At 38.7% G+C, this 23,737-nt stretch overlaps 1 protein-coding gene across 1 annotated transcript in view; it reads left to right on the plus strand.

Annotated features, from left to right (window-relative positions):
• Window positions 1-357: 357 nt before the first annotated feature.
• MRPL1 (mitochondrial ribosomal protein L1) overlaps window positions 358-23,737 on the plus strand; it is a 36,716-nt gene continuing 13,336 nt past the window's right edge. The window contains exons 1-5 of the mRNA XM_063425327.1: window positions 358-451; window positions 3,863-3,980; window positions 13,375-13,657; window positions 15,341-15,424; window positions 20,718-20,789. Coding sequence (XP_063281397.1) covers window positions 421-451; window positions 3,863-3,980; window positions 13,375-13,657; window positions 15,341-15,424; window positions 20,718-20,789 — 588 coding nt within the window. The 5' untranslated portion in view covers window positions 358-420. The remainder of the gene's footprint in view (window positions 452-3,862; window positions 3,981-13,374; window positions 13,658-15,340; window positions 15,425-20,717; window positions 20,790-23,737) is intronic.

The following is a 23,737-nucleotide window of genomic DNA, read 5'->3' on the forward strand; positions in this document are numbered from 1 at the left end:
TATGTGTATTTTATTACAGTAATAGCAAACAGTATTATGACAGTCACAGTTAGTATGTCACGTAGAACTAAACAATAAAATAATTTCTTAATTTCTCACATTTTTTTAAAAATATTTTATTCATATTAAATTATGTTTCATAGGTAAATATGTGCTATGAAATGAAAGCCCTGTTTCCCCTGAATACCACTTAATATGAAAGAGGCAAATTACGCCTGAACAGACATATAGCACAAATTCGTGTACATTTGGCTAATGATTGCACATTGTGTTGACACTGTGCACGGAACGTGCCCTCTCACTCTTGTTTCCGGACGGAGTGGCTTTGAAGAGCAGCAATGCTTACATGCTTTAACTTCCGGTGTGCTGTAGTATCCCTTCCCCCCGGCCAGTAGCTCCTCCCTGTCTCCTCCTCAGGACATGGCTGCCTCTGTGTGCTGTCTGCGTGCAGGTCAGTGTCTATGGAGTGTCAATGCTGTCTGTGTCCTCTGGCTGAGCTCACACCATGAGCCTGCATGCACCTTCCCATGCTCCCATTCTGCTGCTATATAGTGAATGGGGACTTTACATTACTTGTTATTGCTCCCCTGTACATGGCAGGCATGTGATGTACTGCAGCAGTTGTGTGACCATTTCATTTACACTACAGGGGGTTTCCATTCATTCATATACTCCCATCTAGTGTTAAAGCTTGAGATGACCTTTCTTTATAAACTTTTGGTTTATTAATTATTTCCTTTACTCTGCCAGTATATAATACACTATCTGATTGCCAATGAAAAGATATTTTTTCATGTTACAGAAAGAGTTAAACATATTATCATATATGACCTATGACATTGCTGTAGAGGTCACATGTGGACATGCTGTCTTGTTTTGTTTTTCTGATTTCAAAATCTGTGAAATGCACCGTAATCTTTATAAAAGGATATGTTTACATTTTCAGCCTGATTAGACTGGTGATTGAAAAGCCTCTAGAAGTGGGGATGTGCATGAAGTATGGCATACGATGTATGATTATTTAAATCAATTTACCAAAAACATTTAATCTGGACAGGACATTTTTTCCTGGTGTTATAAAAAATAAAAAGGTTCATTGACTCTAAATATACAGTGCACTGTGTTTTAATTAAATTAAGCTTGTTAGACTTATTCACAAAGTTAGAGTACATAAGTGGTTATGGTGCTGGCAGTATCCCTTTAAAGAGGAAGCAGGCTTATTAGCTAAATTTAGAATTGTATGCATACAATCTAGTTGTGTGTGTGTGTGTGTGTGTGTGTGTGTGTATATATATATATATATATATACATACAATCTAATATTTTTATCTAAAATTTGTAATTCAGATTCAATGCTTAATGAATAGACATTTAAAATTATAGTGAACTGAAATCTAAAAATTAAAATATAAGGAACAGTTGACTTAGAAATGCATTATTCAACTCATCTGTAATAAACTGACTATTTTAGCAAAATCTTCCAATTTTGTTTACAAATAAACTATTCTGTTTTTAAATGGATAATACTTACACATTGTATGTTCTGGTGGTAGAAGCCCTTTGTCCATTTCATCATTCATACTATGCTATAGCTTTGGTCATTTACTCCTCCATATAATAAATGAAGTATAATGACCTTGTGTTCATACCCATCCAAGTTGGCATCTAGTAAAAAAGAGAAAAGAAGCATTAAAAAAAAAAACCAAAAAAAAACAAACAAACTAGAATTAAAGGACCACTATAGTGCCAGGAAAGCATACTCGTTTTCCTGGCTCTATAGGGTCCTTGGGTCCCCCTCACCCTCTGGGTCCCCCTCCCGCCGGTTCCTACCTTTTTCCAGCGTCGGGCTCCCTCAGCGCTGGGGAATCTCCTCCTTCTTCTGCCGTCATCGGCTGAATGCGCAGGCACGGCAAGAGCCGCGCGCATTCAGCCAGTCCATAGGAAAGCATTCTCAATGCTTTCCTATGGACGCTGGCGTCTTCTCACTGTGAAAATCACAGTGAGAAGCGCGGCATTGCCTCTAGCGGCTGTCAATGAGACCTGGCACCCAGACCACTTCATTAAACTGAAGTGGTCTGGGTGCCTATAGTGGTCCTTTAATGAGAGACCACTCCACACATATTTATTATTATTATCGCCATTTATATAGCGCCAACAGATTCCGTAACGCTTTACAACATTATTAGAGGGGGGATTTAACTATAAATAGGACAATTGCAAGAAAACTTACAGAAACGACAGGTTGAAGAGGAACCTGTTCAAACGAGTTTAGTCTATAGGAGGTGGGGTATAAAACACATTAGGACAGGAAATAGCAGTCAAATAAGGTGGAAGTGAAGCAGAGCTGGAGGAGAGAGTAGAGTGCTGCCCTTTAGGAGAAAGCAAGAGACAGGTATGTGAGGTAGAGGTTAGTCTGGGAGGCCATAAGCTTTCCTTAAGATTCCAAAATGATTGAAGACTAGGGGAGAGTCTCATGGCGGTAGGCAGGCTATTCTATAGGAAGGAAGCCGCCTGCGAGAAGTCCGGGAAGCGCGAGTTGGCCTTACTGGTGCGAACAGCGGACAGGAGGTGGTCACGGAGAGACCGAGAAGGGGCATACCTATGGATCTGTGAGGAGATAAGAGGGGCTAAGATTATTCAGTGCTTTATAGGTATGGGTTAGCACTTTGAATTGATTCCTATAGGATACATCCAAATCACTTCACCTTGCTTTATGTGAAGAACATCTACCCAGTTTTTCTCCTTTGTAAATTAACCCTGCTACACCCCACTGGCTGTCAATCAGACAACCAGTTGTTTTGCTTCCTGGTTTATTTAGCTCGGTGGAGCTAAACTCAAGACAGGCAATTGCCCAGAGCAAAATCATTGCAAAGACGTATCATTGAGCAGCATTGGGAAGTCTGTGATTGGACAGCCACAGAAAGTCTGGGCAGGGCTGGTGCTAACATTAGGCAATACAGGCACTTGCCTAAGGCGCCAACCTCCCAGTTCAGGTCTATGTACAGGAAGAGCGGATCTCTTTTCAGCAATCTCTGCTGCCAGTGCATATCCAGTGCCATAACCCATCCCAGCCACAGAGGATGCAAATGAAATGCAAGCACCACAGGTTCATCACTACTGTAATTCTTTTACAAAGACCAAACATTGTATTTGTTTCTATTTTTCTGTATGACAGCTGCCATGGCCAGTTGGGTGCATGTGTTGAGATATTTTAGTGGGTTGCTGCACCACATTCTAGTTAAAGTGAGCCTTGTAACTTGTCTTGGTTTTACAACATTTTCAACTCAGATGAAGAAGCCAAATTGCCACGTATTTGCAGCACAGTCAACCGTTAGTAAATAGCCTTTACAGGCAGCTTCAGTATGGCTAGTGAACCAAATAAATACAATTGTTGCATGTTCACCCTGTATTTTTTATTTGTAAAATGTTTCTGCCATTTTTATATTAACACGAATTGGCTGTAGCAATATTATCTAGAACAGGGATAGGCAACATTCGGCACTCCAGATGTTGTGGACTACATCCCCCATTTGCTCTTATACCCATAATGCTGGCAAAGCGTCATGGGAGGTGTAGTCTAACACATCTGGAGTGCCGAAGGTTGCCTATGCCTAATCTAGAACATTGTTTTTAAATATTTCAAACTTGCAACATTAACTCTTTAACAATCAGTTACAATGTATGCCATCATTGTAGCCAATGTGAATGAGTAGCAGTTACCATCAGTGAAATTTCTAATCAGATTTATTATACCAAAAATGACTGTCAGTAGACATTAACAGGTCAGCTATGGACTTTTACTCTCTCTTTACCTTTATTTGGCATTAATGGGCAAATTATGAACCTTTACTCTGCTTTGCAGTCCTCAGCCAATGCCACAGACACATTTTGAAGAAGGCTGGTAACAATGCCCCATCCCTCACCTGCACAAACAGAAGCTGGGCCTTTATTCGATTTTATGCAGCTCCTGCTACCTCCAAGTAAGTTTCTCATCTATGAATAATCCCGCTGTTTTGCAATGAATATGCATGCTCACTTACTTCATATTGGCAAGCCCTGTTACTTCTATGAAAGTTGATTGGATTAATTGAACCCCTTTTCGAGACAAATTTGTGTGTGTTGGTTCAGACATATCAAAGGCACTCTATAGTCACCAAAACACCTTTTAGCTTAATGAAGCAATTTTGGTGTATAGATCAAGCCTCCACTGCTCAATTCTCTGCCAATTAGGAGTTAAATCACTTTTGTTTCTGTTTATGCAGCCCTGGTCGCACCTCTCTTGGCTGTGACACACACACAGCTTGCATGAACAAAATAGTTTAATTTTCAATCACTTTAAATGTTTTTATCCCCTGCCCTGTAAATAAAACTTGAATCACACACAGGAGGTTCCTACAGGCTCTACTAGGCTACTTAAAGGGACACTCCAGGCACCCAGACCACTTCTGCCCATTTGAGGGGTCTGGGTGCCAACTCCCACTACTCTTAACCCTGCAAGTGTAATTATTGCAGTTTTTTATAAACTGCAATAATTACATTGCAGGGTTAACTTCACCTCTAGTGGCTGTCTACTAGACAGCCACTAGAGGGAACTTCCTGATTTATAGCAAAGATTTTCTTTGCTAGAGCGTCGCTGGACGTCCTCACGCTGTGTGAGGACCTCCAGCGTCGCTCATTTCCCCATAGGAAAGCATCGAAAATCTTTTTCAATGCTTTCCTATGGGGAGCGCGCATGCGCGGCACTGCAGCGCATGCGCATTAGGTCTCCTCGACCGGTGGGCGGGATCAGTTTCGCCCACGGCTGACGGAGTCAGTAGGAGGAGCGGGGCGGAGGAGGAGGCAGCTACGAGGGACATCGTCGCTGCCTCAGGTAAGTGACTGAAGGGGTTTTCACCCCTTCAGCAACTGGGGATTGAGGGGTGGGAGGGAGAGGGAACCTGCAGTGCCAGGAAAACGGATTGTTTTCCTGGCACTGGAGTTTTCCTTAGAGCAGGACATACACAATTCTAAATAAAGTATAAACATTAGATGTCTCTTTACAGGAAGTGTTTAGGAAGACTGTGAAAGTCACATGCAAAGAGGTATGACTAGGGCCGTATAAACAAAGTGATTTAACTCCTAAATGGCAGAGAATTGAGCAGTGGGACTGCAGGGACATTAGCTTAATGAAGCAGTTTTGGTGTATAGATAAAGTTGTTTTGGTGACTACAATGTTCCTTTAAGTACAGCATTAGTGATTTCTAAATTCCTATCTGAATTATTGTGATTTGTGTTACTACTGGATAAAAAATGAAATATTATTAAAAGTAAAAAGTACTGAATAATTTGGGGTAAATTGATCGTTTTTCTTTTTAGAGATTAACAAATTACAAAAAAATAGTGAGCCAGTAAGATATAGGGTTAGTTGGTCAATAAAATGTATGGTATATTCTCTGATAACTTTCAAGGCTGTTTATTATAAAACTACTGCCTGTGTTCATTTGTAAAGCATTTGATTTCTTCCAAGAATACTGCAATTCACCAACTCACTGCTCCTAAATCTAACCAGGCTAACAATAGGGATAAATGTCAAAAGAAGTGGTTTCTTTTTTACATTTAGCTTTGGAGTACTACTGTGCAAGATCTATATCTGTACACTTGTGGATGTACTAATTTTCTATTTTGCAAGACTTTAGACTTAAGCTGTGCTCATATTTAAAATGACTCTCTTTAGAACTAAATGACTCTTGGTTGCAAATTCATAGTGGAGTTTACAAAGGTAAATTATTTATATTTTGTGTGGCCTAAGAAAGGTACTAATTAAATGTATATGTTCTTTGAAGCCTGTAGTCATTCTATATTTGAGATAATCAGCATTTTAAATAGCAGTTTGAAAATTTGTGTTTCCACTACCAACATGCCAGCATACTGTATGCAGCTGATTTAAAAAATAGAAATAAAACAAATATTGGTTTAATACAGGTTGTCTTTTCTGATGTATTTGGTTTCTTTTTGTCATGCCAAGTTTATTGAAATATATTGATAAACAAATAACATTGCAATAATGGGCATGGTCAAAACTACAGTAGTATCATCAGCATTTTAGAGGTGTAGCAAACAAAGTAATATTATGTATGGGGAACAAAGGAACCCATGATAAGCCAGTTATTGTTACCAAGTGCTAATAGGTGACTTGTGAGTAAGTGTAAAGAGAGAGGTCAGGCTGTTGTTAGTCAGTTGTTAGGAAAGGTTCTAGATCACATTTCCAGTATTTTGTAAAATACAGGATTGAAGGATCATCTGGAATGTAACCAGTTTCAATAAAAACAAAAAAAAGTCATGCGGCATTGTGTCCTGCTTTTGATGTCTACAGAGTAGGATAGCACACTTTTGGCACATACTTTAGCATTTTCTATAGAATATAAACTGCTATCCATGTCAGCACGTTGGGCCCAAGGCCCATTGTTTTAAGAACCACCAATAAAAAGGACCTCCCTCAGCTTATGTTTGGAGAAAGATTAAAGGGTGTGGTGCTCTTACGTGCAGTTTAAATCAAATATAACACTTTGATTGTTATCCCTCGCCTCTGTACCCTGAACAAATCCCACCTGGAATTTCTGCTTTCTGAAAAAAATAAAATATATATAATATTTCTGCTTATTTGATGTTTCAATACTTTTTCGAGTCCTTATTTTCTATCTGTGCTTTAACCAGCTAATCTGTCAGTTGTTGGTTTGGCTGCTATCCTATTTACCAGAAATATAATATCAGAGGAGCTTCTTATAAAGCATGCTGCTATGCTATCCATATTTACTTTCTGGGAACAGTTTGTTCAGTGTCTTTTATAATAACAAGGCTGTAATGCTATCAACAACCAATTTTTGATTATATTTGCATTGGCATTTTATGACTTCTATAAATACTAGATTTAATTTTCAATTCAGCCAATCCTCCCCTATATCCCTCCCCCTTCAGTGAGGGGAAGATCAGGGCCACCTGAAAATCCTGACCACTGTATTGGGATACTAGTAAGTTTTAGGAGTTTTTAAACTTTTATTTGGGGGGGGTTGGAGTAAGCCTTTAAAATAAGTAGAAACGAAGAGTGTGCTATAACTTAGGTGGTGCTGGGCAAAGAGGAATAAGAGAAGCCCTGCAGAGCTGTTTTTCCTCTACTCTTTTTGACTTTGCTTACTTGACGAATATATAGTCTGTGGTATGTTTACAAACCTCATTGTTGAATTGGCATCTGCTTAAACTGAGCCTTTCATTCAATCAAGATCCATGAAATGAGTATCAATAAGTTGGGTAGTATATATTGAACAGGTGATTTTGGTGAAGTTTCGAGCTGTATTAAATAAGTTTCATCTTTATAATTTAAAAATAAATGATATATATATTAACCAATTAGTAGATATACCATCAAATAAAGCATGCAGGTATTTTATTTTCAGTTCCACACTTTCCATGAGTTGTAGTACAGCTCACTGAGAAGTGTTAGTGGGGCATGTGTGCTCTAACCAAGCACTGCTTTTACTAACGGAGCTGAGGAAGCCTCTTTAGTTTAGAAAATCGGCACCTCAGAAGGGATATGGTAGCATTATATAAATCTATTTGGAACAATACAAACCATTGTCTGGAAATTTATACATAAGCGGGACTATACATAGGACAAGAGGTCACGTGTTTAGAGTGGAAGAAAGGAGATTTAGTCTAAGGCAAAGGAAAGGTTGTTGTTTTTTTTTTTTTTTTACTGTTAGCACAATAAAGATGTGGTATGCTCTGCATAAAGTGTTTTTTATTTTATTTTTTATTTAAAAAAAAATTCTTTATAGCGTGCAGGGAATTACAAACATGCATGGTGTGCCACGACAGCACAAACAAGAATACATATTATAGATTTTCTTGGCTGTTTTAAACAAGACTGCACATTTTATAGTTACGGTAGACAAGTTAGACTAAGCATTTTTCATTTTTAAATGATTCACATGCTGATGCTGAGTATGTCAGTTTATGTTAAGTCGTACATTTATGTGATAAAAGAATAAAAAATAATCATGCTTTTAACAATTTAGTAGATGGCTGGTAACTATGGACAGGCTGAATAGAACTGACAAAATAAGTACTCTGGCTTAGAAGGTGACCTGTGAGCAAGCTGAGACAAAATATACCACCTAGTAGAACAGATCACCCAGGTGATAATGGTAAGAGTCCCCAGGAGTGAGATTGCTGGAGGCAATACAGTCTCGGTAGTTAAGAGTCCCTCTAGAGATTAGTGAGGGATAGCCCCCTCAGCCTCTGCTGCAGAGTTGTTGTGCCTGGGTGTCAGGTCCGCTGCCAGTCGCTAAGGTGCTGGGTGATTTGCACAAAGTGGTTTTATCAGTCTGTACAGATGTTTAAATAGCAACTGGATGCATACTTGCAAAAACATACCGTATATACTCGAGTATAAGCCGACCCGAATATAAGCCGAGGCCCCTAATTTTACCCCAAAAAACTGGGAAAACTTATTGACTCGAGTATAAGACTAGGGTGGAAAATGCAGCAGCTACTGGTAAATTTCTAAATAAAATTAGATCCTAAAAAAATTATATTAATTTAATATTTATTTACAGTGTGTGTATATAATTAATGCAGTGTGTGTGTGTATGAATGCAATGTGTATATGAATGCTGTGTGTGTATGCAGTGTGTGTATGAATGCAGTGTGTATATAATGAATGGAGTGCAGTGTGTGTATATGAGTGCAGTGTGTGTATGAGTGCAGTGTGTATGCAGTGTGTATATAATGAGTGCAGTGTGTGTATATGAGTGCAGTGTGTATATAATGAGTGCAGTGTGTGTATATGAGTGCAGTGTGTGAGTGCAGTGTGTATGTATGAATGCAGTGTGTATGAATGCAGTGTGTATATAATGAATGGAGTGCAGTGTGTGTATATGAGTGCAGTGTGTATTCAGTGTGTATATAATGAATGCAGTGCAGTGTGTGTATGAGTGCAGTGTGTGTATGTGTGTATGTATGAATGCAGTGTGTATGCAGTGTGTGTATATAATGAATGCAGTGCAGTGTGTGTATGAGTGCAGTGTGAATGCAGTGTGTGTATGTGTGTATGTATGAATGCAGTGTGTATGTGTGTATGTATGAATGCAGTGTGTATGCAGTGTGTGTATGAATGCAGTGTGTGTATATAATGAATGCAGTGCAGTGTGTGTGTGTGTGTGTGAGTGCAGAGCATTGGTGGGGGTGGGCATTTTATTTATTATTATTTAACCCCTTAAGACCGCAGGACGTACTATGCCGTCCTTATTTTGGTGGCTCTAAAAGCCGCAGGACGGCATAGTACGCCCTGCGATCTTATGTACTTACCCGGTCGTCGGCGATCCCACGCCGGCGATCGCGGTATGGGGGACTTACCTGGGAGCCCAGGGAGTCCCCCTGCGTCCTCTTCAGCCGCCCAGGGCCATGTGATCGCGAGGTCCTTGCGAGGACCCCGCGATCACATGGACGGCATAGCTGTCCAAGGCATTGCCAGCAGGGGGAGTGCCTGTAATGACAGGTACTCCCCCTGCTGTCTGAAAAAAAAATAAAAAATGTTAAAACAGTGTAAAAATAAATTATATATACTTAGATCATATATATATTTATTATATATATGATCTAAGTATATATATACACACATATACACACATACACATAAATATGCATAAACTGTCTACGTGTATTTTAGTATTAATATATACATAATTATATATATATATATTAATATCAAAATACACGTACAATGATATTGATTAAATATATATATAATTTTAATTATATATATATTTATATATAATAAAAAATAAATAAATATATAAATACGTTAAAAAAATAAATAAAAAAATAATTAAAAAATAATTTAAAAAAAATAGATAAAAAATATATAAACATGCGTAATTTCGTTCTAACTGTATTTTAAAATTAATATATATATATTGATATCAAAATACATGTAGAACGAAATAATATATATATCTATATACATAAGTATATACGTATATATCACTATGTATATACCTATATATAAATAAAAATAATTTAAAAAAATTATATACATATATATGCACACATATATATATATACACACATATATATATAATAATTCTACGCATATATTTATGTAATAATTTTACATAATTAGGTCATTTTATTAATTACAATTTGCAGGACCTGCCTGCCAACCCAGGCCAAAAGTTCAGGGAATTACATTGTCTAGCACTATATTTAACTCTGTAACTTTCCAAGACACCATGAAACCTGTACATGGGGGGTACTGTTTTACTCGGAAGACTTCGCTGAACACAAATATTAGTGTTTCAAAACAGTAAAATATATTACAACGACGATATCGTCAGTGACAGTGACATTTTTTGCATTTTTCACACACAAATGGCACTTACACTGACGATATAATTGTTGTGATACGTTTTACTGTTTTGAAACACTAATATTTGTGTTCAGCGAAGTCTCCTGAGTATAACAGTACCCCTCATGTACAGGTTTTATGGTGTTTTCAAAAGTTACAGAGTCAAATATAAGGTTTGCGTTTCAGTTTTTTCACATTAAAATTCGCCAGGTTGCCTTTGAGACCGTATGGTAGCCCAGGAATGAAAATTATCCCCATGATGGCATACCATTTGCAATAGTAGACAACCCAGGGTATTGCAAATAGGGTATGTTCAGTTTTTTTAGTAGCCACTTAGTCACAAACACTGGCCAAAATTTGCGTTCAAATTAGTTTTTTGCATTTTCAAATATTAACACTAACTTTGGCCAGTGTTTGTGACCAAGTGGCTACTAAAAAAGACTGGACATACTCAATTTGCAATACCTTAGGTTGTCTACTTTTGCAAATGGTATGCCATCATGGGGGTAATTCTTATTTCTGGGCTACCATATGGTCTCAAAGGCAACGTAACCAATCTGGCGAATTTCAATGTAAAAAAACTGAAATATGTAACACGCTATATTTGACCCTGTAACTTCCCAAAACACCATAAAACCTGTACATAGGGGGTACTGTTTTACACGCGAGACATCGCTGAATACAAATATGTGTATTGTATTGCAGTAAAAGCAAACAGTATTATGACATCACAGTTAGAATGTCACGTAGAACTAAAAAAAATTAAATTCTTATTTTCTCCCATTTTTTTAATTTTTTTTTCATATTAAATTATGTTCCATACCTAAATATTTGATGTTAAACGAAAGCCCCGTTTCCCCTGAATAAAATGATATATAATAATGGGGGGTGCATTTAATATGAAAGAGGTGAATTATGGTTGGACAGACATATAGCGCAAATGCCAGGTTTTGTTTACGTTTTTTTGGATCACAACTTGTACATTTGGCTGCGGTCTTAAGGGGTTAATTATTATTGTAATATATATATTTTTTAATGTTATTATTTTTTTTATTTTTTTTTATTATTATTATTTTTTTTATTTTATTTTTTCGCCCCCCCTCCCTGCTTGTTAGCTGGCCAGGGAGGGGGGCTCTCACTCCCTGGTGGTCCAGTGGATGGGCTGTAGGAGGGGGGCTGTCAGGAAGCTCGCGAGAGTTGCAGAGGAAGCTGACCTGGGAGCTGCACGGACGGAGAAGAGAGAAGGGAGCTGACAGGAGCTGCGGTGAAGGTAAGTTACAGCTTCCTGACAACCCCCGGTCCTTGTCTGTATTATGGCAATGAAAATTGCCATAATACAGACAACTGACTCGAGTATAAGACGAGTGAGTGTTTTTCAGCACAAAAAATGTGCTGAAAAACTCGTCTTATACTCAAGTATATACGGTAATATTCAGAGAGATACTTTTTAGTATGTGGGGTAATAGCTTCTTCATCAGAGAGATATCTGACTGCCACTTTGGGGTCAAGAAGGATTGTTTTTCCTAGCTTGTTGCAAAATTGGAAGTGCTTCAAACTAACCCCCCCCCTCCTCCCCCTTTCTTTTGGATCAACAGCAAAAAACAAATGTGAGGAAGGCTGAATGTGATGGACACATGTCTCTTTTCAGCCATGTAACTATGAAAGCATAAGAAAACATCTCCCTGTATGACAGGAAGTGATACAGCAATAATTTAAAAGTGCACATTTTAATGAGATTAGTATTTTTAAAAACTGGACCAAAAAAGGGGCACAGCAGCCACTTCACGTGTTTTGTGTCTCCTATAAATATTAAGGTTTTGTTAGTGGTATTTTAGAAATAAAACAATGTACACCAGAGCAGGACTTGGAAAGCAAATTTGTATCTGGCATTTTCTAATCAAATAGGCACAGTGCAAGAGGGGCGTGTTGTGTCATCACGAGTTATGACCCTCCCACCAAAATGAACATGTTAGTTAAGTTCTCTTCCAAGGCAGCTCATACACAGAGCACTAATAAAGAGCTCTCAAATGGGAAAAGATCCTGCATAATGCAGGGTGCTGTGTTTGCTTGTGACTTGTCTCTGGTATATCTATAAGTGGGATATCAGAGGACAAAAGGTGTGCATACAGTATTTGAATAGGGGTTGTAGAGAGTGTGTGTGTGTGTATAGGGGATGTAGAAAGTGTGTGTGTGTGTGTGTGTGTGTGTGCGCATTGGGGATATAATGTGCACGTAGGGGACTCATAGGGTGTATATGGGACGTAGTGTGTGTCAGGAATGTTATGTGTGTTTAAGTGGTGTAAGGGAACCTGGTTTTATGAAGGATGTAGTGTGTGTGAATTAGTTGAATAAGGCCTGGAGAGAGAGAAAATCAATTTTTATTTTTTAAAATAATTTTTTTTTACTAACTGCTTTGTACCTTTGCCCAGGGAGGGGAGCCCTGGTGGTACTCATGACTCTAGACCTGCACCTCTTCGAGCTCCAGCACCGTTGTTCTCACAAGACCTGACAGTATTTCTACTATTTTGCTGTAGAAATACTTTGTACCAGTTTGAGTTGCAGATTGCAGCCTCCCTCTCCTCCCTTATCCTGCTGATCTTCCCACTGGCTGTGAAAGCACAGAGCAGTGCCAGCCGGATGGCCATCCCATGCCTGATGTACACAGATATTGTGAACTTTATATATGTATTCCAAGGTCAAAGCCATAAAACTTGTAGTTAATGGCAGAGAGGAAGCAGTCATTGATTGCTTACGAAGTTCTAAGACCCATGCAGAAGATGAGTATAAAATAAACAGGCTCAAAAGTACTTGTCTCCAATGTATCCTTTCCTAAGTTGTAACCTCACCATCACCTTTCTATTTTTCAACGTTATTTTTGTTTGTCAATTACGTGTTGTTATAGAACCACACTGCATACTTGTACAGCGATGTGCCAAAAATACAGTAGAACACATTATTACTCATATTTGTCTTCTCATTTCTGAAATTATTAGGGCCAAGCAAAAAGAAAAAGAAAAAGAAATAAAGAGCAAGAATGAAAAGGAAATCAAAGAAGATATTGAACAAAAGAGGAAGGATACCAGCCGAGCTAAGCCTTATGGCTTTACGGCTTGGGAGCCAACTGATGATGTATATATCGCACGCTACTACCCCAAGCCGACACTTGAGGTTGAAACGGCCACCAACCTACTGAAAAAATATCAAACGTTAGATTTTACTTACTCAAATCAAGCTGTCTATGCAGAGCTGAAACTGGACATGAAAATGGAGAAAAAGGTAGGGACTCTTTAAAAAGCTCACACTGTAACCAAGACATTAGTAATTTTGGTTTATTACGTATTATATTCCTTTTCTTATTGATACTGACAGAAGGACAGTGATTTGACCTTCCCTAGGTTTTCTTCCCTTTTCTAGACCAATAACAAAAAAGAAAAAAAAGTATTATTCATCCTTAGAGGTGTGAGAGAGTCACAAGCACTCTCAGAAGAATTCTTATTACTGTAACGATAGTAAATAATGACAGCTTCCTCATTGTGTCTTCTTTTTATTTGTGAGGGTTTTACTTTATATGTTGATTTTAACCCCTTAAGGACCAAACTTCTGGAATAAAAGGGAATCATGACATGTCACACATGTCATGTGTCCTTAAGGGGTTAAACGAACACTCTAGGCACCATGACAAGTTCATTAAAACAAAAATGGTTGAACCTCAAGGTCTGTGTAGTAGCACCAGATCGCTCTGCACCCCTGTCCTTCTGCTTCTGAAATCTTAGATCATGCAAGGCTTTGGCAGCATCTGGAGGAGGCTCCATTGATCAATAGCTCCCCATTCATACAAAAATAATAATATTTAGTGATCCAGCGCTGGAACACAGACTTTGGGGTTAAACGGTCAGCACATTTTTGAACCCCTAAAGGTGAGCCAATGCCAGGGATCTCCTTTTATTTTCATTTAGATTAAGTTGTTATGGTCCCAATACTGGTCTTTTAACCAGTGTAGGACGATATATTTTAGTTTTTTTAAATATAAAAATACACTGCCTTTTTGCTCCATGTTTCCATGCCTCATGAAATCAGGCATCTGTAAGCATTAATAATTTACAGGAAAAAAGGTATTCTGCAATAATAATGTATTTTGCTCCATGTTTTCAGTTTGCTACAAAAATAGTACTGTACATAATGTTATGACTCAGGAGTTGTAGTCCAGCGTTTTAATTTTCTTCAGCGGAAAAACTACCAGAAGCCATGCGGTGCCCGTAAAGCACTGCTTGTTGGATAAGCTTAGAAGTGATCTAAAACAATTATTTGTTTAGCTCAATCTAGATGCTGCACAGTGCACATTATCTTAGATTTCTATTGTATTATTTTACACGATTATTATGTATACGCTATAGATTGTATAAAAGAAATAATGGGAAATCTCCAGACCAACTTTTAGACCCCTTAAGGGACTCTCTAAATACCAACACAACTACATCTTAATTTTGTGGTTTTGGTGCAAAGATGCATTTCCTTCTTAAGAGCTTAGAAATTCAAAGAGCTTCACTTTCTGCATCATCACACAGTATGTGATGCTAAATGCTTCCAATGTTTCTCAAGGATTAGTTTCAGTGCTTCAGATTGATGGAGTACTGTGATTGCCATGCTTAGGTCTGAGATCATCAAGCATGGTGATGATCTCAGAGGAGGCTGCACATTTGCTTATAGGAGACTTGTCTGGATTACAGGGAAGTTAAATGGTGATAGTCATTTGAGGGCCAGGGTCATTTGTTTGACATGTATTTGTTGTATTTATGTCCCCAATAGAAACCTGTTAATCACTGCAGCAAATGTCTGTACATTATAAGTAACAATAATGATGGAATAGTTGAGTAAATACATGGGCACCGGTAGAACATGTAACAATTTATAGACTAAATTAATGTTTTTTTTAATAATTATCTTTTCATTTAATTTTAGAAAAAAGTGGATCCATTTGTTGGCTACCTTAATTATCCATATCCCTTTTCGACAGAAGATAATAAGATTGTGGTTTTTACTGAGGTAAGTCTAGCTCGTATAAGGTTACCTATGGCTCTGTGGTCCTACACATCCTGTTCGCATCCGTTTTGACACTGTGCAATGTGAGCTTCTACACTTGCTTTGTTTTTGCATTAATTTTGATGCTAAACACTGTCTCCCTGTGTCCTTTTGTCAAAACATATTTGACAATCAGCCCTGCACAATTTCTGCCGTCTACGCCCATGTACATTCTAGGTGTACAAAAATGACATGGGCCTGACCACAGGCGCCAGACTCGTGTACATCTTTCTTGAGCTTAGTTGAAAACGAGGAGGCGCAGATGGAAACGGAAAGGGCCTCGACTAGGGAGACACAATTTCCGAGACAAGCCATCACTCACCTGGTGCGAGTAGCAACATCATCAATACCAGCTAACCTCACACCAAAGAGAAGCAGTTCCAGCCATCACATTAGGAGTGAGTTAAGTAAATGTTTGACCAAACACAGCAGACTAATTTTTAAGTAGATAATATTGTATGGCCCACGAATGATGTTTTAAAAATCCAAATGGCCCATGGCAGATAAGTTTCCCAAACCCTTCTTTAAAATAAGGCATAATATTTAACAGCAGCCATTTATGAAAACTGAAAATATCTACTGCTTCACCATCTTTGTTCTTTTGCTCTCACTTCTTTCCGCTGCTTCCTATTGGACACAATGGTGATTTGGCTGCTCCATAGTACATAGTGTGAATTGTAAATTACTGAGTTCAACATCTCAGCGATGTGGAAACTCCATTCAGTTCATTACTCAGACTATGTAAGTTTACATTTGTATGTAAGACCCTGCTGTAAAATCGTATCAGTATTCCTTTAATAAAACTGAAACCCTAAATGTGGAACTGCAACCAGAGTCTTTGACTACTTCCATATGTTACTAAGGAAAATGGAAGCTTACACAAGCTTTGTATAATGTACTCTCTGGCGAGCAGGGTGATATGTTTGCCATTAGACTGAAAGAACAGCTGTCACCTGCTATTTGACCAAGGGAATGTTTTCTACCACTTGCTGTCTAAGACCCTTTGTTGCAGGCAGAATGCTGGCACGGCTGATGCCAGAGGAATGTGCCAAAAATCTCAAGAAGGATTCTATGATCAAATTCTTTGCAACTGCTGTGTCTGACTATGTTAAGTATTGCAGACCACAAGCTAAAACATAAAAGAGGATTATTCCATACACTGTTAAAGTGCCCAGTGACATGTAGCCACAATTTTAACTCTCTGTGGCAGGTATTTACAACATTGCAAGTTTTTTGTTCACATCTCGGGCACACTCCATGATATTTGCTTAGTTAAAAAGTTGAAGGTACACACTGCTCACCAAAATTACTTTCTATTAATGAGGTGCTTTTGGTGTACAGCTCATGCCCATGCAGTCTCACTGCTAAATTATGTGCCTTTTAGGAATTCATTCACTTTGTTTATGCAGCCTTGATGTGACTTACAAAGCCTCCCTACGCACTTTCTGAAAAATGGGTCAAGTTTTTGTAAACTTCCATTATTGTACAGTGAGCTTAATGTAAACTTTCTTATGCCCAGCTCTGTTAATTGACTGCTAGAGCCTACAGCAGCTTCCTGCTTGAATAGCAATTAACAGAACAGAAGTTAAAACCTCTAAAGTAAACCACTGTGCTGTAAGATCTGACCTCCCCCCTCCTCATGTAGGCTGTGTCAGAGTAGCCAGGGAAGGTTTTCGAGGGATTTATAATCAAAGTCATTAAACTTTTGAACTGCCTAGAAAAGTTACTCTAAAGAGGCAGGTGGTTATAGTATCACTTTAAGTGTTTCTATCTCTGGAAATTGAATTATTTTATTGAATTAGAATAAACTCTCTGTAATGAGCTATTTTATTACAGTGCATATCAATTTAGCAATGTACTGTTCCAGTGCACTTATTTATTTCAGTTACTATGTAATAATTATTTGAATGATAACCTTTAATGGAAACTGTGTACAACTTTTGAGTTACATAGTCATTTTCTTTACCATGTTCATGGAGGAAGTGGGAGTAGCGCCTTGAGATGTCCTTGGATTTTGGTGATCTGGAACGGCAATAATGGACAATGATAGAAATTGATAGTGTAGTATATAATGGTCAGAAATTAGAAGGATAAAGAGATGCACTTACACTTTATGGAGTTGTAATTTAGCTCCACTAAATGTGCCTGAGCGGTACAATCGTTGCTTGAGCATGTGAGGTGTATCTCTTGTTCGTTTTTAAATTTACTTACAAAATACAGAGCAAAAATTGCCTATATATACAAATTACAGGGCAAAAATTGCCTATATATACAAAATACAGGGCAAAAATGGTCTCTCTCTCTCTCTCATCCCCCCCTCCCTTTGTCTAGTGCCAAATATCTTGGGAATTTAAAAAAACATTCACTAGTGTAAAAACGTACAGAAAATAACTGGCAGGCTTATAATGAAGGCACAGCACTGCTGTATTCTGCTGTATACAATCCCCACCGGGATATATTTTGCAGTGGGGATGGTTTATCTTTAGACAGGAGCGTAATATGCAGAAATTAAAAATAGTAAGTATCCAATGAATAAATAGTTACTTTATAAAATAAATTTAAAAAAGGGGTAAGTATCCTACCTACATGGAGCAGAGCAATAAACTTGCTCTGGTGGTATGTAACATTGGTGGTACAATCCCCACCTGGGATATGTGGAGTCAGGAAGCCAGCAAGATGGCTTGGATGGCATGGAAATGGTGTCCAGGAGGAAGTAAGCGGCATAGGCAGATGAAGAAAGTAAAATAGATTGCCTTTATTTGGAATTAAAATAAAATAAAGCTTACAATACACAGGAACTCATTTAATCACTGATGGGGCTTTTTCATCTTCGAATTGGGTTGTCGAGATACCTATCTCTATCCTATCAGTATTACTTTAGCGCTAGATTATTTACTTTTGTATTTTGTTATTCATATTACAATACATCATTTTATTTTTTACAACAGTACACATTTTGCTTATTTTCTGTCTATCAAAATCTCAGGAATTGGCATGCTGTAGGAACGATTCATAAAAGTATAACTGCTGTTGCCTGTATTGTTTGTTTATTTATTTAAATATTTTATTGTTTAAAAAAATAACAGTACAGTACATTGAACAAGTAAAGACAGGCAGTATAGATACATCACTGTGAGTATTACAGTCGTTTCTTCCTTTGAGTAGATAATAGACTTAGGGAGCTAGTGCTACAGCTGGTGGGAATATGCATACACATAAACATAACAATGATAACCTTAGACACACCTGGAGGGCACGTGTTTGGTTGGCCTATCGTCACCTTGGATTGTGTGTCAGAGCTGGTTTAGTAATTGGATTCCTCATTGGATTGGATTAGATGTGTATAGAAGTCTATACACATAGTCTATCTGATTTTTCTTGGACTCCCTGATTTGCGTGAATCCCGATCATATGGGCCTGTATTGTTTTTTTATGTGTATTTGATGAAACTCTGTGGAATCCTATGTTGCATGGCTCATAATAAAACTGCTCATAAACAGGTTTGTTGACATTTGCAGTATGTAAATTATCAACATTTTCTTGGAACACTTGTTTGTGAACAACAAATCCGTCTTTAACATAGATATTACGTATAAAAAACCACAAATGGGGGGGCGGGGCCGGGCCGCCAAGATGGCTGGTCGCAGGGAAGCTCGGCTCCTGCAAACTACATACAATAAAGCTGGAAATATAACCTCTACAACGACCCACGACCTCACTGCGACCCACGACGCACAAAGGCTACCGGATCCGAGGAGAGGCTGGCTCCGGTAGTTTCAGTCCCTCGGAGGGGAAATACCCGCGACTCACAGCGGGAATTAGCCGGCGGTGAGTGGGGTGGACGGCCGCTACCCCACTATCCTGCCTAACGGAGCTGGAACGGCAACTCATCTCACGGCGGACCCGGCCCTGTTACCTCCCCCCTCTGGACCGGGGGGGTGATCCCGGTCCTCGCCCCTCAGCCGCACTCACAGCGGGGCAGTGGAGATCCGTCAGGGACGCCCGGCCATTACACAGGCTCAGGGCCCGCACCTAAGATGGCTGAGACCATGTGCGACATCGCTGATCCACGCTGCCAGCAGATGGAGACGGTGGAGACTCAGCGTCGGCTGCAGACACAACGGACGGCGAAAGGTGACAAGAACCAGACCCCGACTCAAGCATGAGGCAGAGGGCACGACAAGCTCTGGACCATAGCAGCAAGCCTGCACAATCAAGCTATGTGGGACTGTGAAACAACTGTTGAGGGGATAGGCTAACGGCGTTATATTTTAGTGCAGGAGATGTGCGCGGTTGACCCAGCTCCCTTTCGCTACCAATCTCTATGTTTTGTTGCTGGACTTGTTATGCCACCAGTGTTCCTCTCCTTAATAACTAAATGCCTACTAGATACTGCCTATCAATCTTCTGGCTCACAAGACATGCCTATAGATTATAATATGTGCAGCACTATTGCCAGTCATACTATACATCTGTGCCTATTTGTTAAACTATATTGCCTTGTCATAGCCAGGCTTACTGATCTCTTGTTAAGTGACATAATATGCATTAACCAGTTTATCCTTTTTAAAAATGTGCAGTACATGCCACAGTCTCCTGCTTCTCGAAATGTCAGCATTCACTGTGGTGGCATGGCAAACCTGTCTTATCATACTGCCATACCCATAATGTGTTGCTCATGTGCATAGGGGCGGTCTGGGGTGGTATACTCTTCTCGAATATTATACTGTATTCCTCATCAAAATATGTCTACAATCAGTACCTATCGTTTTTTAGCAATCTACTCATCTAGCTTTCTTCATGTCAAGCGTAGTATATTACCATAGTTAAAAACAAACGTGATCCTGAACTACTGTTTTCAAATAATATAAAAAAAAATGTGCCTGTATATCTAATGCCGTAACATATTATGCCAATGTTTACCTACTCTACCGGATGTCGCTGTTGTGGCACACGCCGGCTGTTTGTTCAATCAGTGCACAACCAAAATAAAGAATTAAAAAAAAAAAAAAAACACAATTGGCTGTTCTCTGTGTGTGTGTTTTTTTTTTTTTTTAAATTCTTATAACCTCTCCCCTACCCCCCAAAAAATATAAATTGTACTAAAAAAAATAATAATTCTAAATATGTCAACACCTTTCTTAATTTGTGCATCCTCTTTGTTATGCATATTTGTTAACCATTAAAGATTAGTTTTATTTGGTGTATTAATTTTATAATTGTCATATGATCATTGAATTATTGACTTTCTTGACAGGATGCCGAAGCTGTTGAAATTGCAAAATGCAATGGGGTTGCATTTGTTGGAGGAAGTGAACTTGTCGAACAGGTGTGTATTGTAATAATTTACATCTATAGTATCTATAATACGTTAAGTTTCAGGCTACCAGATAAAGGTGACATTACGTCATGTATAGTGTGTATGACTTGAATTATATCCAGTGTGTGTGTCTATTAGTATTGAATATTATTAGATAAAGATAAAAGGAAAGAGTGGATTAAAAAATAGACCATTACCTTTTTTAACAGGCACATAGCTGGGTAACAGTGGGGTGTGGAAGCAGGGGGGAGGGAAGAGGAAAGGTTTAGCTAGTCCTGATCTTGTGCAGCCTAACAGATTTGCCCGTTTGAGTGAAGGTGTTGGGAGCATCAGCTCCGGAGTAGCTGTACTGCAGGAAGCTGTTCCTTCTAATAGCTGTGGGAACGGCCCCTTTATTATGGGTGGAGATGAGAGGGTAAGGAAGTCTAGACAGGTTGTGGTGGTAGGGGACTATTATTAAGAGAGTAGATAGGGTAATCTGCCACTCTGATCATCTCAACCAGACCGTTTGCTGTCCCCTGGCTAATTTCACATAAAGAGTTATTCTAAGTACTATAAGTATACCTCTGCTATACCAGGCTATGTATAAACATATAACAGCCACAATATTGCTTCCAACTGTTAACAGAGCAATTTCACTCATCCTATATGTTGAATGGTACTGCTGTTTGGGATTAGCTACGTACAGCCTATGCAGGGGTCTATTGGATATAGGTATCTTCTTTATAGGGGATGGATCTGAACAGAGCAGCGAGGGAAAACTTTAAGATGAGCAACTTTTTTTTATATATATACATTATTTGTATAAGACTATATACAGTCATTGGAAAAATAAAGTATGTTGTCTTTGAATTCTATGGTTTTACAAATCAGGACATAATAATCATCTGTTCCTAAGCAGGTATTAAAATTTGGTAAATACAACCTTAAGATGAACAACAACACAACATATGAAATGTGACGTGTGAAAAACAAAATGCACCCTTACTGCTTCCATAGGAATTAGCAGGTGTTAATTGATCACCAGGAAGTGTGACCTCCTCTATAAGTCAAAGTTTTAGCAGTTTGCTGGCCTGGAGCATTTAGGTGTGTGTGTTAACACAATGCCAAGGAGGAAAGACATCAGCAATGATCTTAGAGAAGCAATTGTTGCTGTCCATCAAACTGGGAAGGGTTATAAGGCCATTTCTAAACAATTTAAAGTCCATCCTTGTACAGTGAGAAAGATTATTCAGAAGTGGAAAACATGCAAGACCGCTGCCAATATTCCCAGGAGTGGACGTCTTAGTAATCTCATACCAAGGTCAGACTGTAGAATGCTCAGAGAAATTGCAAAAAATCCAAGAGTTACATATCAGACTTTACAAGCCTCAGTTAGCATGTTAAATGTTGTTCATGACAGTACAATTAGAAAAAGGCTGAACATGTATGGTTTGTTTGGAAGGGTTGTCCGGAGAAAGCCTCTTTAAAAATAACATGGCAGCAGGCTTACGTTTGCAAAGTTGCATCTGAACAAACCACAAGACTTCTGCAACAATGTTCTTTGGACAGAAGAGACCAAAGTGGAGATGTTTGGCCATAATGCACAGCACCACGTTTGGTTATCAGCACAAACATCTCATACCAACTGTCAAGCACAGTGGTGGAGGAGTGATGGTTTGGCCTTGTTTTGCAGCCACAGGACCTGAGTTGCTGATGAACTCCTCTGTATACCAAAGTATTCTAGAGTCAAATGTGAGGCCATCTGTCCGACAGCTAAAGCTTGGGCGGAATTGGGTCATGCAACAGGACAAGGATCCCAAGCACACCAGCAAGTCTACAACAGAATGGCTGAAAAGAATCAAGGTGTTGCAATGGTCCAGTCAAAGTCCAGACCTCAACTCGGTTGAAATGCTGTGGCGGGAACTTAAGAGAGCTGTGCATAAACAAATGGCAGCAAACCCCAATTAACTGAAGCAACGTTTTAAGGGAGTGGGCCAAAATTCCTCCACAACGATGTGAGAGACTGATAAAGTCATTCAGAAAGCGACTACACGTTTTTACTGTTAAGGTGGCTCTACAAGCTATTCAATCATAAGGTGTACTTCATTTTTCACACATGGCTTCTCCATTTTGACTTCATTTTTGTTAAATCATGACACAGTGGTAATATGTCATTTGTTGTTCATTTGAGGCTGTGGGGGATGTGCTAAGGAGCAGATGATTATTATGTCCTGATATGTACTTTCTTTTTACCAAGACTGCAAAAATAAATGGTAACATTTACACTATAGTTTCCTTTCAAGAGGCAGGAGGCTTAAAGGGACACTATAGTCACCTAAAAACTTTAGCTTAATGAAGCAGTTTTGATGTATAGAACATGCCCCTGCAGCCTCACTGCTCAATCCTCTGCCATTTAGGAGTTAAATCCCTTTGTTTATGAACCCTAGTCACACCTCCCTGCATGTGACTTGCACAGCCTTCCATAAACACTTCCTGTAAAGAGAGCCCTATTTAGGCTTTCTTTATTGCAAGTTCTGTTTAATTAAGATTTTCTTATCCCCTGCTATATTAATAGCTTGCTAGACCCTGCAAGAGCCTCCTGTATGTGATTAAAGTTCGATTTAGAGATTGAGATACAATTATTTAAGGTAAATTACATCTGTTTGAAAGTGAAATCTGTCATAGCCAGGGGAGGTGTGGCTATGGCTGCATAAACAGAAACAAAGTGATTTAACTCCTAAATGACAGAGAATTGAGCAGTGAAATTGCAGGGGAATGATCTATACACTAAAACTGCTTTATTTAGCTAAAGTAATTTAGGTGACTATAGTGTTCCTTTAAGGAAGATCGATGGAGGAAAAACAAGCTAATATTTCTTACTAGCAGTTATTTGCTGTGAATGGAAAAGGCATATAATGGCTTGCGAATGAAAGAGAAGAAGATTGTGCATGTTAAACGAACACACAGGTTTTACC

The sequence above is a fragment of the Pelobates fuscus genome, chromosome 6 (genome assembly GCF_036172605.1).
Source record: "Pelobates fuscus isolate aPelFus1 chromosome 6, aPelFus1.pri, whole genome shotgun sequence".
NCBI classification, from domain to species: domain Eukaryota; kingdom Metazoa; phylum Chordata; class Amphibia; order Anura; family Pelobatidae; genus Pelobates; species Pelobates fuscus.